Below are 17,590 nucleotides of genomic sequence, written 5' to 3'. Positions count from 1 at the left end.
AAATGAAATGAAATGAAATAGAAATGACAGAAATTCCATATTATAACTATAGTATAGAAACTTAATCTTAAAGATACAAACCGTAGAAAGTAGTTCCTTGATTTTATTTCAGTGAGATAATTAAACAATGACGATTGCATTAAATCTTCATCACAGATCAGTGAACTCATCCCTCGTAAATTCAGGGTTTCTCGAATGGCAAACCCTTTCGATTACATGATCTCGTGATTGGTCGATTGTCGATCATTGGTGGGGAGTTATAAAAGGGGGTTTACTTCCACGGAGCGGCGCATTGTGCGACAGTACATCTTCGTCTACGCGTCCATTCGCGTCGCGATTTCCAAATTATTTCTGAAACGTTTGAGTCAAATTCGACAAGCCCCTCGTGCGTAATTGGTGTAAACGATTCGGCACGTTTCGAAGACTAATTTATTATCTTTCTATCACGCATAGGCGGTTATCAAAAGAAAGGAAGAAACATGTGTGTACGTACGTTGGTCGGTACCGAAAGTAGCGAGCCGGTAGTGGTATACAATAATCAGAACAAGCTCCAAAAAGCAAAAGAGAAGTACATGAAGCTACACGATGATCTGGTCACTAAGGAATTGGAGATGCTCAAACAGCGGAAGGCTCAGACAGTCTTCATACCAGAACTTGCTGATGACATCTTGAGGGCAAGCACCATAAACTATAGCTCACTTTTGAAAGCCTTATCCAATTACTATGAAGCTATACAACAAACTAAGATTTTCAAGTAGGTCATCTTGGTATTTTTAATTCATTTAAATGGAAGTCAAACTGATCAATTTGATTTCATTTCTGATAAAATAAAACCTAAATGATATGTATTTTGATACTAAAATTATGAAAATTTTAAAAAGTGGTTCAGTTTGACTTTTGAATACTTTGATTGATTCTCTAGTTATACAATTTATCGCAAACACTCGATCGATTAAATGCGTAACTGTAAACAAATGTTTCTCTCCAGAGTTATCTCACTTTTTCATCAGTCAGTACGATGGTAAAAAGACCCATGTTGATCATTGAGCACAAAAATGTAACTAGTTCAATGTCAAAACGGAGTTAAAACACCGGTTACAATTTGTATAGCGGTATTCGTATATAAATGAATTTCCTTAAGTGGAAGTTAACGTTGACATTTCGTTATCTTTATATTTAATCATTTAAAGGTGACGTGAGGGAATTTTAAGCAACCTTTTTTTAAGCAAGGCACTTTTATTTTATATTCAGTTTCCACTATGTGTCTAACAGTCTAACCTATTAGCGATACAAAATATTTATAGATGACGTTAAATGATATTTTCGTCCAGCTAGTTTTAAAACAGTTTTAAATTGTATTTTATCTTATTTTGCCAATTATAGCACGACGTATTCTCTTATATAGCAAAGCTCAACAAAATACAGGAAAATCTATAATCTAGTAAATCGTAACCTGCTAAATCACTCAGCTCAGACGTTAAACGTAGTCCAAATATTTAATGTTAATTTGGCAGGTGATAATTAAAATCGTGTGGCTAGCCGATAAATGGTAGTTCTCTCATACATAACACGATAAGTTCATTTTTTTATCTATAATGCTTACTCGAACAAGTTGTTAAGGTTTTGATTAGTTGCCTATAATTTTTAAACATAAATTACAATTTCACGTGTGAAATTTCGCGAAGTTAATAAACCAACATTTTTGCCCTATAGATGAACATAATCGTTATATAATCGATAATAAAATATATAGATAATAAAATCAAAATTGTTTCTTTATTTGCTTTGTCGATAACGATCTAAATCATAGCGCCATTTGAGTAGGTAACGATTCGAGACTATAGAGTGTATACATACTTTACATCCACTTCTCGCGTTTTTAAATGAATTCGAGTACGTGATCGTCACGAATTTGTCATGGTTCCCTTTCGTACTATCTTTCAAAATATCCAGTATAGCACACTATCATAATTAGCATGTGATATAATATTGATATTTAATGCAATGCAAGAAAAATTAATATGATAAGTTTCGCAAGCAACGAAAAAGTTACCAACATTATCGAACAGAAAGATTGATAAAATTGCGAATGCGATAATGGTAAAAACTTAAACAATTTTTGATTCTGCTATTTTTCTAAATTTTTTACCTTTCAAAATTCTAAAATAATAGATGTATAAATGAATTCTTTCCGAAAATGAAACTTCCATTTCACACAAAAATCGGAAAGAATGCATTTTTACATCTAACATAAATATAAAAAATGTATAATCTTATTTTTGTGGAAATATATGTAATTTTGGTTTTGCATAAATATACATATATTAATTATATACAAATATACAATATACATGTACAAACATATAAATGTAACCGTATCATAGTATACAAGCAATTGACATTAGAATTTACGATGTAAAATGCAGATTGAATAACATGTCACGTTCGCCTAAAAAAATATTACGGTAGCTGATGAATGGCCGTTCTCAAGATCCTTGAAAGCGGTATAAAAAGGACAAGGAGAAAGGCAAACGGTACCGTAACGTACGTAAGTCTGCTGATTAATTCAAGGATTGTTTGATGTTATCATTGTAATCATAACAAAGTGAAAAAGAAATGTTCTGCAAAACGGAACTTAAAAGATCATTACGTTCATGCTGCGTGACTATATGCACAAATAAAAATGGCACTGAATACATAATTATGATACTGATATACACTCGATCTGTATTTGGCAGTTAAAGAAATATTTGCTGATATATTATAGTTACAACACTATAAATCGTTTCAGTGTTTGAGAAGTCCTAATAGCTTTGAGGTTAAATAGAACGTTGCAAATATTCGTCGCAACTTATTTCAGAACACTGAAGAATTTAGAAAAAGGTACTTTCTAAGGTGGAAGTTTGATGTAGTAGTTATTACACTTAGGTTTCTGTTTGTATTATGTAACTAGTGAATAGAAGGAGAAATCATGAGAATAAGTTATCCCTATTTGCTTCACTACTGAAGCTTCTGTATATTCAACAACACATTAGAATACATAATTTGTTAAACTTTTTACCATCATTTGCATAATTTTTCGTGAAAAATATGTTTAATTGCGCTTCTTGTTTTCGTCTTTCAAATACGAAATTTCAAATTGTGGGAAAGCTTTACGTAGATATCATTAGACGCAAAATTTAATTTACGCGTAATATAATCTTCCAATATGAATTTTTCTACGAAAAAAATACAAATCATTGCATACAGAATAGTGTACGAGAAATGGAACATACTTAACTCTGTGATTGCATTTACAACTAGGCACTGTAATTAATATTAAATGTTAATTAACATAAATCAGTCTCCATTATATTTTTCATGTTTGGCATATAAACATAAAGTAGACTTAGAAGATCATAAATCATCATCTCATCCAATCTTCATGCGCAATTTATTGATCCAAGCACAGTTTCTCATCCATTTCCGCGATCAGATAAAAATAACCTTGATTAATAACCGTTTTTCGATACATTATTTTAAATTACATTTATTTTATCGTTGGAAATATATTACGTGAATAATAATGATATTTAGAATTCATTAAATATTGAAATAGTTATATGAATGAGTGTTTTCGGAAGGTAATATATATGTCAATAATGAATATGAACAGATTCTCTGAAGCTGCCACTATTAGTTACTATGTTAACGTTTAAACAGCATAAGCATGCGTACTTGTCCAATATAAATATATATATATGTAATCTAGTTATATTTATCACATTTTGTTATTTAAAGTGCATTCACTCCCGACTAAGATTAGCAGTCGTGATTAATAATTACGTGTTCACCGGTGATTCCCAGCACGTGCGCGCCAACTCTGAGGAATGCAATGTTTCGCGCATGCGTGGAAAAAACGAGACAGATTGACATACATACATACATACATACACACATTCGTTGCACGTGCGAAATATTCGTAATAATTACATAAGAAGTATAATTTTGGTAACCCTATCCTTTCGACATTGTATCGAGTTCTGTATTAACTCTATTTTTCAATTAATGAAAAACAGAATTTAAATGGTCCCTTCGATCAGACGCCAGTTACTAAATCTACTGAATTCTTTTTATGGAGGTATTAAAAGGTTATCATCTTCTCAGTAACGATATACGCGTGACATTACAACAGCAAATAGAAAATGTATGTCGTGTAATACAAGACATAGAAGAAGCACATAAGAAAGATCCATGCACGTCAGTCTTGTATTACAATGGAGGGAAGACACATCAAACATCATTTACAAATGTGAAAGCAAATTTTTATGTTCTTCATTATAGGGTTTATATTGATTGTACAATTTTTACTGCTATCTATGAGTTTATAACCTCACAATATCTTAGACATTTTCCTTATGACATCTTATACAAAATTCTACCATGCCATTGCTATCTATATTACACGCATATGTATTTCAGCAACTCCATATCATAGTATGATGTTTATGGAAATAGAACATGTTTCATGAATATTATTTTAGAATGTTTTAAGACATGAAACATCCCAATATTTTGGCTGGTATTCAAGTTCGAAAATACCCGTTTTCATGTGATAAAGAAACGCAGCGAGGTGACGGGAGAGAGTTTTGTTTGTCATGTCATTGAAGATGCTGGAAAATTAGTCCAAGGGCTTCGGCAACTTTTTTGCTATCAAGTTTGGTATCTTTTTAATATCAAAAAACCTGGCATGTCTTTTTTCTCCTTGATTAGAATGCGGCCCTTTTAATCTTTCGCATAAAAGTTGAATGTTAATGTCAATTGATTATGAATGACGAGGCAAGAAAGGTTAGCGGTCCTTAGACGAAGTGAAAGTACGCGATTAAGTCAAACCTACATTTACTATACGTTATTTTTGTAGGTAAATTTTAAATATGTGTACGATTTAACTAACATTATTACTTTTAGTTATAATATCATGCGAAATTTACTAATTCATAATAATTTGTGGAAGTTTTTTCCTAGAACTGATTTATAGTAACACACTTGTCAAAGGATTTTCTACTAATGCTTATCCACACGGATCTCTACCTTTCTGTGTTTCTCTTCTGTAAATCACTGTTCTTTGGACCGTTGTTACTTGGCAAGTCCATTAGTAGGCCCAAAGCGGAACACCCTTCATCAACTTCTTTTATTTTATTTTCTCATGCTTTATTTTCTTTCAACCGTATCTTAGCTATGTAGGAACATTAGCAATAAAAGGAATATTGTATTACAGTCTGTTACCACTCTATTATGAACTTATAGTAATATATAAAAACATTTATTTCTTTATGACGAATAAAGGGATTCGGTGTCATTATATAAATAAAATACATATTACAAATTTTTATCAAAAATGCTAAATATACAATCGGGGACAGGACATTACAAATATCGTGAAAACTCTGATTTATTCTGCGCATAATTCTAAAATATCAGTCAATCGATTTGATTCGCTGATTATTCGAGATATCTGAGAATTCAATAAAAAGCGTCAGCGTGTCAGAAAAGAACAAGGATGCACATCAATCATGCCGACGGCGCGCTTTAATTTGTTTTTGATCACAGACGACACTGATTCATGAAAAAGTACGTGCATCAGGATGACACGGACAGGAAATTTCAAGGACCGGAATTATTCATGAAATTCCAGATTGCCCAATACTTTTTTCGGTTGTCTGCCATTTCGGAAGAAAAAGCAGGTAGTTGCCTGAGAATTTTAATGGAAGTAATCCCCGAGGCACATCTGTTTTTGATGCAGTTACTTGGCGTTCGGTCAAAAGACACATCACGAAATTTACAAGAAGAGATGAAAGTGAACGCGTGACATTGCAATAACCATGAACGTCTACGCAGTTCAAATAACCCGCCAAAAATTGTCGGCCTAGAATACAGTCAGTTCCCTTTGCCAATATATATCGTCACACGCCCACGCAAATGCGTATGCCAACTTTTTGCGCTCAATTGGAACTGTTGAAATAAATTACGTCGATCTGTCAGGACTGTACATTATCGTGTAAAAAGCAAACAGGATTTGTCAACATTTGTTGTAAATAAGATATGATAGTATGTCTGGCAAAATAATCGTCACAATGTTCGCTATACTGAATCTCGTCAAGTATATATAATGTATTGGCACGCTTTGTTAATCTCGATTTGTCGAGAAATTATAATAAACGAAGACGCACTTCCGTAAGACGGTTAATCTTATCGAAATCTGTCTATTTCAATTTGATTTTTATCTTTGCGATTATACGAAGATAGGAATACGACTTTGTAGGGAAAGTGGAATTCTTCTGTAGTGCCAAGCACTTGATGCAACAGCAAGTGCAAACCCAATATACGCTTTGTGTGTGAATCATCAAAGTGTGCATTCGTAAAGGTGAACGTGTTCAGATCAGTATAGATTGGCGAAAAAGTTGGTGCGCTAGAAGTTGATGACCCGATATAACAATTAGTGGGATTATACATATAATAAAACTCAATATTTTTACAATTTTCTAATAGACCGATTCCTTATTTAAATATTTCTATTTTTACGGTGATTGAGTTATTATTAAACAAAGTCTTGAATGTTTCGCCTATTTTAGTTCTGAGAATTGAAGCGGCCAAAATTTTTAAGTTTCGAGTGCTCAGAGCTTTAGACTTCCGTATCTTTAGAGCTTCACGGGCTCAAAATTTTAATATTCCAGAGTATTAAAAACATTCGAGTTCTCGGGCGCTCAAATCTTTAGAGTTCTCGAATGCTTGCAATTTTTAAATTCCAGAGTATGTACTCGAAACATTAGCGTTCCACAAAGCTTGGAATTTTAAAATTCCCGAAATCTTCCATGCATTCTAAGTATTCGAGTTCTCAGATGTATGTTCAGCCCGATAACATCACTTCCACTTGACTCGTAAAAGTGAAGTGCCCTCTCATCCAGGGCGGGCGCCGTCAGTTTCAATGTATAGACATACAAACTAAGAGGGTATTGTTTGATCAACGCTCAAATCAGGAAGGTGAAATTGCAAAGTGGTTGCATATGTATGCGGCTAGCGCGTGCGTGTAGTCCAAGCCATGGGCTGCGTGCCATCTCGCACGTTTCCCTCTTGATAACTGGCTCATAATACCCGGCGATTCTATACCTGCAGGCTTATGCTTTAGAATACGAGCGGACAGCTCGTTGCCTGGTCACGCGTCGAATTACCTCCATTCGGTTCCCTTTCGCAACTCGATGATCCATCCCCTCTACACCTGGAAAAGGAAGAAATAGTTGGGCGTAATTACTATGGGCTGAAACCCTAATTGTAGCCGGTTAGAGAAATTTACTCGAGCATCACACACAGTACCTATTGACTCTTTGCAGCAATATTTTTTCCCAGATACAAATTTCGAGTCACGAATTGCGATGGTAACCTGTTGCATACGCTGGGTACGAAATGTATACCATCGCGTTTACTGTTACATTTGTATATTAGTTGATTATTAATTTGTAAGCCAATCCACGCTTTGCATTTGACAGGCAAAAATTATTAATAGATAATAGTTAATTGATTACTAGCTACCTAGACCTAATTATTATAGATTTCGTCTCATTTGTTAGTATTTTAGTGTTTTCATACGACTACCCAAATTTCATACCGTGGAGATAAAATGTAAGATCTAAAAAATAAAAGGCTTCATTGGAAAATAAGGATATAGTTAGTACATAAGGGTACATGAATGGTTTCTCTTGCCACTGTATATTCAGTCAGACGTAGACTATCCTTCTTTTGCTGTTTTTTATTTCGATTATGAAATATTTAGTGTCGAACGAAAAGAAAAATTTGACCTGTATTGAATGTAACATCGGAATGAAGAAATTAGTTACTTACGAGTAAGAGAAACAGAGAGGAAAATTTGTTATGGAGTGGAATAAAAATGCCTTTGACCGACCTCGAATCCAGTTGTAAATAATTGATGTGAGATAAAACTGACGTTGGCGCACCGTGCAATGATCGTGAATGATTGATGTAATCACGAAACATGCAAGATAATGTGATCTGTCGCAGACGGCCCTTATCAGTGCTGTCTATGGAGTTTCATTGACATTTAGATTATCGTTATCATCGATGTCCCTTTATATGTATCTGAAGATATTTTGGCAATTTATCTTAGTTGATATTCAAATCAATATAATATTTTTGCAATATAACATTTTTGAGGAGCGGAAATAATATTTTTTCCAAAGAAGGAAATTCCATCGAATATTTTAAATTTAAATCAACATTTGTTCGAACGGTAATACGATGATAATAATCACAAAAGTGATTATTTTATACATCGTAATTGAAATCCGAGTAAAGAGAATTTGCTGAGTTATTCTAAATGCATGTGTGGAACGTGTACAAATTTTCCAAGTACATAGCTCTTCGACAGGAAGGTTCTTGACCCGAATAACTCTTCGCATACTATATCTATAGGACGACTCTGGGAATTTCAAAACAGGATTACATGACTTTCCAATTCGCTCAAAAGTTACGTATCATTTGTTCAATATATCACGTTTCGTTCAGTATTTATATTATACTTTTTCAGAAGAAATCCAAGTTGGTTAAGAAACCTGATAATCAATTCCTTCACGCTTTCAACGTTATAAATGTCGAGTACATATAATACGTATATATGTACATAAGTGGGTAAAAATTCCATTACTATAGTCTCTAAATTCTTACATAAGATGAATGACCTTTTTTTCGTTAGTCGTTTCTTCTAAGCAAAAGTATGCATTACAAGATTTGTAACTGAATTTCTTTTTTTATAATTAGTACATTAAACGTTTCCTTACGGCTCAGTGGTGTTATGTCGTAATTAGTTTGCATCGTTAATGGTGTCATTTTGTAAGTTATTGCATTATTTATATTTATACACCGTCTTCGTGACATCAGATGTTGATATGCATACACTGAAAGAGTCAATGATCGTTTATAGAAAGGTTAAATATATAACTAGCGAGTAGCTACGTGGTCCACGTCTCTCGTTATTTCAAGGAGCAAATGATACAATACTTATTAACCCACTGCTACGGTGGTCAGTTTGTCACGTAGACAGTATACATACCACGATATATACCCACAGGATATGACTCTCCTATCTCTTGATTAAGAGATTAAACAAAAAAGGTAACGTACATTTTTAAACTAATCAAATTATATATAATGCATATATTTTACTGTATAAATTACATATTGAATTAGTAGTGAATATCTTAAAGTTGTCCTACATTAACACTTACAGATTAACGTTAATCACGTTTAATTTCGTGGTCAGTTATTACATACAGAAGGCGTGATAACCACAGAGTCATGAGATATAGCGTAACTAATGATGAAAGGAGTGGCAAGCAAATAGGAAATGACACCCAAATCAGCCAGTTCTAAGACAAGTGACGCAAAAGACGGACGTCATAAGAGTAATTTGACCGGCTTGAAACGTGATGTAATTTTCTTACGACGTACAATTGGTGATGTACAAAGTACGACGTATATACTTTATGTTCCATTCACGTCGCGAAATACACGTGATTTCTGATCGTATGAGTAACCATTCAAACATGGGTTCCATGACCTGAAATGCGATAGGAGCCCCTATAACGCTACAAATTTCGCGTTATACGGGACTGAGAGCGTACAAAGTTAGTTTTTTTTTTTTTAATACACATGATACGCATTCTATTTTATATTTGAATTATATTTTACATACAATTTTCGTTATTATATATTACGCTATATATAAATGACTTAAATCGTAAAGAAGCAAGTGAAGCTAAAATCCAATCACTCTCAGAATCATTTAAAAAATTAAGTTCCATCGACATTACTTTTTGGCTGCTGGTATAATATCTTTGTCGATTGAATTTTCTTCAGTTTCAGGATTTCTATGTTCATTATTCGCAAATGTCTCTTTGGTATTGTTTGCTTGATATCTCACTTTCATTGTTATTTTCCACATCTCGTTATATCGTGTCCTATAGTATATTGTGTTCTCAAGAGACACCACTGATGTATTGTTTCGAATGCTATAAGTTATATTTAGCGACTTCGAAACGAATTCATTGAACGCTTGCGGGAACACGAGCGATGATGCAATCCATTAATGATTTTGTCTTATCGTCGCGACCGTTTGCCATCTCGATTCTCGCGTTATTTCGACGGATTTATCCCTTCCCGATAATTTTTTAAATTTCAGTCAAAATCTCGTTCTTGCGAAAAACGTTCAATTTTTTCGTCAGTCAGCTTACAATGCAGAATTCTTAATTAAGACAGCAAATCTTGTATTATTATTTGAAATCATCTTACGATAATATTTTGAAACACTGTGTATAATATCATGGAGACCATATGGTATTTTGGAGCACATTGCGCAAGAGTTCTTTGATCCGTGCTATAAATATACACATATTTTTTGTAATCATTACCTTTGTGACGCACAGAAAAGAATTTGTCAGCTTACTTTCACACCCAGCGTTACAATACATAAAATAACATATTCAGCAGGAAGTTCATTCCAAAGTAACAACTCATTGGGAATAACATGAGCCTACCTACTTATCGTGTTAACGATTTTGCATTATTTGCTGTGTTACACGACACCGATAGGTATTTATTAAACGTAACTTCGCTTGAGTTAAATTTTGCTGCAATAATATTGACAAAAATATTAAATCATTTTCCGTTATAAAAGATGCAACAATAACATAGTTTACAAAGGGATATAGGGAACATTTATAGACACGATAAAGCGATACAGCATCCACCGAATAGGAGATGTAATGGATATGAATGAGCAAAACCTCAAACACAACGTATAACAAGACACAAAACATCCATTTAAGTACACGCAAACCACGTGTACCAACATCCTTGTGGACAGTGGTGTGCCTTACTTTTTATAGCACCAACTTTCCACGAATATTACTGTTACCGACAAAACCTCTTTTCTTGCCACATTATGCTCCACTTGGATTCTCTTCGTAACATAATATCTGTATGTTATATCTATACGTGAAAGAATCATTCAACGAAAAATGGAAATAGAAAGCAGACAGGGATATTTAAATATCAAAAGTGCTCTGATTGAGAGTAGCCGAAGAGCTGTCTGAAAAATGAGTCTGTGAAACGAAATGGAAAGTTGAATAAATTGCTGCATGGGTAGTCTCAGTTCCAATTTCTTCATACATATTAGCTTTGATATTTTTAACGTGTCTCGTTAAATTTATTTGTATAGCAATTAGAGAGATTTGATTAAAGTTTTTTAGCAGACGGATAAGAGGGATAAATATTATCGAAAAATGCCTGAATCAAAGTTCAGAGGGAGAAAAAAAGAGGATTAAGGCCTATAATTGATATCACTGGAAAATATCTAAGTAACTTTCTAATCTGCCAACTCCAACATCAAATTTCCTCACGAAAAAATTCCAAGAATCCAAGAAATCTGTATGCAGTTATCGAGCATTTCGTAACTCGATAAAATTTTTAAATATCTTTCTCTTATCGAAAATCCATAATGCTTATTTTTTAATACAAGGAATGTTTCGAGTATCTAAACGATTCTCCTGCAACTTTGAAACATATTCTGCAATTTAATTATACATATCGAATTGCCGCACGAGAAATATTCTTAATAGGAATTCAGGAAATCGTGTGTTTAGCCAGTTTTCCGCAATTTGTACAATCTCAGCAGGATATTAGAAAGATACATTTGCAGTCTCTAACGAAACATTGGAGCATAACGGGATACCGCTTCTATCGCCTACGTGCGAATTGATTACTTCGATATGGAGGCAAATGCATCGTATGCTCTCGAGTATCTGGTAGGAGAGGTAGGATGAAAGGGATAAGTATTGAAAGGATTGAAAGGGACATTGCAAATATTCAAAAGACGAAAGATTTGCTCGTGATGATAATTTTTCTTTTATTTCGTAACATCATTATTGCGTGCACAATCGCGTGCAGTTTCAAGTCGTTGTTATTTCAAGCGTAACAATAACGCACGATTGAATTTTTTCTGTGGTAGAAGTAAAAGTTTTGGCAGTTTAGTGAAACGTGGTACTGCGTCGTACTACGTTGCACTGCACGAAGTACTGCCATTAGCAAGCAACTCCTTCATCCTGAAGTACTACATCAGAACAGGTGTTTATCCATAAATGGTAATATGAAATGTCCGGTACCTTAGGTTTAATGCTTTTCCTTAGATTTAGTAGTGCAACAAATGCTTGTGAATTTATTATTTATGGTAATTTCAGATTGTCTAGCTTTATAAGCTTCACCTGTTGACTTCTTAATTTTAGTTTAGTTTTCGTTAATTTTGATTAGTTTAAGAATTATATTTTATTTTATTTTCTGAATTTTTTTATTTCACTTGTTATTCTTTAGTTTGATAATTATCTTCGTTTTTAAACAGGTATCTTAAACAGGTCAATGAAATGGATAAATTTCACGTGAATTTTGTTATATTTGTATTATGATTCTAATATCTAAAAAAACAACATTAATATTATCCTGTTTCATTAGGCTATCCTATTCAATACAGCCAATATATGAAAAGGACAAACTTTTAAAAAACACTTTTTTAAAAAACAAGAAATAAATAGGTAAATATGGAAAAATGTTTAGTACCGCTACGTACAGTTACAGCCTGATAACTAAGCTTTTCAATGTTATCAATTAAAAGTGAAATTATCTTTTGGTTTTTGTTATATCTTATTCGAAACGGAAATGTCCCTTTCCTTTCCACCTCTCACATACTACCTTCATCTTTTCACAAATATGTACCTCTATTTGTACTTTATACTTAATATATTATCGCATTTTTTAAGATAGCATGCCACTTATCTTCCTTGATCCATATATTTTCCAGTTTCATAAGACGTTATAATATATTATAATCGATCTTATCTAGATCGATACAATTGACAAATTCGTCATTCATGGTAAGCTGGTATTTGTTTAAAAAAAGAACGTTCATCAAAGTCTTATGAGATCGGAGTGTTATTATTTTAGTCACTTCTTTTCTTATCGCTTCATCCTGATTTGGCTATATAAAGATTTGTTATTACTCAATAATGGAGCTTCTTTAAGATTTAAAGGAGATAATAAATTTAAAAATTTTATAAATGATAACCACATGTATACACCTGTTGATATCTTATATACTCATTTTATTTAGAACTTGTAGTATATTTTTTGTGAAACAGTCTGACAATTCCTTATAATTAACTACATTATTTTTTATTATTGATCTCTATGCTTCTCTTTCCGCCATCAACGTTATTCTGTAAGCAGAGGATGACCTATGGCACGATTCAATTTAGAAGTAGGCAATAAATAAATTTGACTTTCGTAAAACATCGTTTCGTCTGATGCTCTGGTACTGTCTGGTGCCCGAGACGGTGATGATACTGGGTGAGTCCTGTGAATCTAACTCAACGGAGAACCGGATCCGATAATAAGATGTGGTCACGCGAGTAGCGCAAACCATTTCGATGATGAGGCTGGCGCATTCGTTGTCTGTCGATTCTAGGACTCAACCTGATCGAAATTGTTTCTTCTTTTTCTACAACTATGTATTTAGCGTGCACGAACCAGAACATATATATCCTTTTTATTGTTATTCTTTTTCATGTAGATATCTCTTTAAAGAGTGGATATATACATCTTTTGTTACGTTATAATTTACAAATAACTTATAACATATTACCTTATAAATTAGTTATTTTGAATTATACATTTTTTTAATACTATTTCGACATGCGTTACGAAAAACAACGCATTTCACTTGTCTTAGAAAGACTAACACTCTGCTCTTTCTGGCCAAGAAAAACAACGTTTCGATTTTCGTCTCGAAAAATAGTATGTTTTCGTTCATGGCCACGAATAATAGCACGTTACGCTTTTTCGCGACGAAAAGTCGCATATTTCGGTAGCTTGCTAAGAAAGATAGCACGTTCGTAGGTCGCTTACCATTCTATTGGAAAAATAAAAAGACAAAGGCTCTTTTAAGTGAAATAAACGTGTGCGACGATACAAATGAAACTTAATCAAGCATAGATTCGCATAAACTAATTTATTTAACTAATAATATCATTGTAACATTGACTATATTTTCTCGGTATAAGAACTTTAGACAGCTTTTCAAGGACCAATTTCAACCGTTTAAAGAAAATCTGCGTTGCAAAAATAATTATACAATATATACCTATATGTTCTCTACATATGCCAAAGTTCCATAATTTTTTGAATTTGCACATTGTGGATCTTCTTGTTGGAAATTCTCCATTATTATCGATTTTTTAATATTTTTTAGAAGAAAGCAAAATAATATATAAGTTTTAAACTTGATATCTTTTATAGCAATTTAGTATTGAAACAAAAATAACCATATTTTCCTTGTTATAATGAGAAAAGAAATATGACACATTTTTGGTATAATATTGACAAAGATATTTATCTATTATTCACCACCAGAAACTGGCATTACAAGAGTACCTTCCTCCTATACTACATAATTTTCAATATTATTTTCTAAAGGTGTTGCACGAGACATATTACAATAGTTCCATCAATTTACTCGTAATCCATATTTAATTGTTTCATTTATTTAGCTAAACTCGTTTAAAGTTGATCAACGATATTTTTAAGTTTTATCCACAATGAACGAGCAATAAGCGACAATAAGTTAACAGAAGATTAACGACATCTCTTTGGAATCTGAAATATTCTATTCTTTGGTAAATAAATGAAACATGTTACTTTTCGCTACAGCGTTTGAAATAAACTACTGCTCGTGGCGAAATGTGAATCGCTTGCTATCGCGGTATATCTGAAACGTGCTTGTTATCAGCAGAAACTGTAAAATATGCCTCTTCTCACGGTAGATCGAGTTATGCTACTCTTCGTAAAACAAATGAAACATGCTACTTTTCGTAATGCATGTCGATTTATATTAGAAATTTTATTACAATTATTTATTTCTATTTAATTAATTTACTTCAATTTGATTGTATTTATATAAATTACAAGTACAATAATTTTTGATATTTCTGAAGAATTAATTTTACAAAGATTTAATATTCCTTAATTACGATTTACATTATGTTACATGACTATTTTACACTGTCAGTATAAATACAATGTTTCCTATGGAATATAAAATACAAATGTTTCTAGCAGTTAACTAACAAAGCAGCCGTTGTTCGAGTTCCAATTAAAAATGCTCGAGGCTGTCGTAATTAATGGCTTTCTACGAACGATGGCAATGATGCTAACGATCACCCTTGTATTCTGAAATTATAGGTCTTTAACTCGTGAAATGATGCATCGATCGGGGCGATGCTTGATTTGCCATACAAATCTTCTTATCACCTGAAAAGCGTCGAAACAAATTATACTTTGCCAGAGGACTGCTCATATTATTTCACATCGATGTCTGAAACAGTAACTTAGAAAAACATATGATAAAATGAAATAATGCAATTATCAAAACTAAATCATCAACTTTGTACTGTGCTTAAATAATTTTGCAAAATTGTTACATGATATAATAACTTAAAAGACGAATCTTCTAAATAAAAAATATAGTTTTCGAAAATAATAATAATAATAATAATATATAATATAATAGTTGAAAATCATCAACTAAGTAAATTGTCTAACTAAATTATCAACTACTGTTACCGGTTTGCTTTTTTTTTTTTTGTCCAACACTTCCTATATCTATGATTCCAGATTCTAATATTAATATAAGTGAGTAATTTTTGTTACAGAATTCTATTTTACACGACGCAACCGGCTCATGTAATTATGATCGCAGCAGTCCTATGCGTCACATCGGCTCTTGTACCAACTACTGACAGAATACACGTTAGTCATCCTCAATCGAGAACAGCAGCCTTTATTTACCTAGCTTCATTCGTGATGCATCTTGGTGCGCAAATTTGGATGACTTTTGTATCAGGTAATCACCATAGATGAGATAGAACTGGAAGAAATAATCACAAAGATGACCGAATATTAAGAAATTCTTGTTTCGATACACAGGTCTTACCTTGTACTTCGCATTACCAAGACACACGTTTGGGGAGGTGCAGCGTATCCTGTTTCCAAGATACTTCACCATTAATGCATGCCTTAGTCTCACTACACTTCTTATTTTCGTCAAACATCATCCTATACACACATGGAACACTGAAATTGCCATTCAGGTTTGTAAAACAATTAACTGAAAGTTCAGAACAGTTATTACGCCATATAAAACAGATTAAGAATCGCATTTCTGGAGAGTTTAAAAATGTGAGTTACATGTAGTGTTTCAAAGTACAAGAAGTGTATTTATTTTTAAATCTTGCGTTATAGTGAAGAAATAAAACATTACACGATACAATTAGGTGTTTCCTATTTATATACTCGCCATTGTACCTCTTTAAAATTCTTTTTATTTCATGATATTCACTTTTTCGGACCAAATGCTTTGTCTTTAAATATTTTTTCATATCATTAAAAACAACGGAAATATTTTCGATTCTAGTCTTGGGTAATTCACTCTATATATCCGTATAGAAGAAAATCATATATTTCATTTTTATATTATTTTAATTATTTTGCTCAATAATATATAAATATATATTTTTCAGGTAGGTGGTATGTCCAGTGCCTTTTTTCTGGAGCTATTGATACGACTCTACTTGACTCCGCCTCTTCTACGGCTAATAGTACAGAAGAATACTCTGGAACGTGCTGCTGGTGTCGGCCATGAGATTGGTGTTCACAATCCTGGTTCTCTGAAACACTGTCCCCACTATTTAAAGATTCATCAAGCCTTTAGACGCGTCCATGTTTATATAGCAATGGGAAACATGTTGACTATGGGATGTACGGTGTTACATCTCCATTATATAGCTAGTAAATTATGCTTTATTTAAAAACACCGTTAGTCCCCTAAGTAATGAGTTTTACTGAATATATCTGTATTCAGAATCTTCTGAAGAGTACTAGTACACTAGTACATTAGCAAAGAAACGCTAATATGTACTGCTTTCAACGTCATATAGTGTTTGCTTCTCAATACAGAAGATATTTAATGAAAATATCCGATATGTTCTTTGAAAGAAAAAGAGCAATTCATAAGGCTGATGAATATGCTTGTAAAAGAACGAATTGAGTATTCTAAAACGCGTTTAGAATTCTCTACATATCCAAAAGGATTGAAAATACTGAACTTGATCTATATCCCTGTAGAACGAGCGTTCAGTAATTTAGGCATTACAGTAAAATGGAAAATTTATACTTTCTAGAATTCTCCAAAAAGAACATGATCTATTAATTTACTATTAACGCGATGCATTAATTATAATAAAAATGTAACGATATACGAATGACGATAAACGTAACTCTTCTACGTTTAACCGTGAGATAATTACTGTTTTGTCGTTAATCACCTAATCTCTTATTTGTTCCTCTTTTTCTCCGGAAGAGAAGTGCAATGTGCGTGTTTGTGGTTCGTACGTGTGCCTCCAGTTAAAATGTAAGAGAATCACTTGGCTAAAGAATGAAT

At 32.8% G+C, this 17,590-nt stretch overlaps 1 protein-coding gene across 1 annotated transcript; it reads left to right on the top strand.

Moving 5' to 3' along the window:
- The first annotated feature begins 312 nt into the window (after window positions 1–312).
- LOC138183878 (transmembrane protein 205) lies at window positions 313–17,421 on the top strand. The gene is made up of 4 exons (XM_069121350.1): window positions 313–754; window positions 15,804–15,994; window positions 16,078–16,241; window positions 16,671–17,421. Exons 1-4 carry the CDS (start codon window positions 480–482, stop codon window positions 16,956–16,958), a joined length of 918 nt encoding a protein of 305 aa, XP_068977451.1. The 5' UTR covers window positions 313–479; the 3' UTR covers window positions 16,959–17,421.
- Window positions 17,422–17,590: the final 169 nt, after the last annotated feature.

Source organism: Bombus flavifrons, chromosome 10 (genome assembly GCF_040668555.2).
Source record: "Bombus flavifrons isolate JBK064 chromosome 10, iyBomFlav1_principal, whole genome shotgun sequence".
Taxonomy (NCBI): Eukaryota; Metazoa; Arthropoda; class Insecta; order Hymenoptera; family Apidae; genus Bombus; species Bombus flavifrons.
This window is presented reverse-complemented; position numbering and strand designations above follow the sequence as displayed.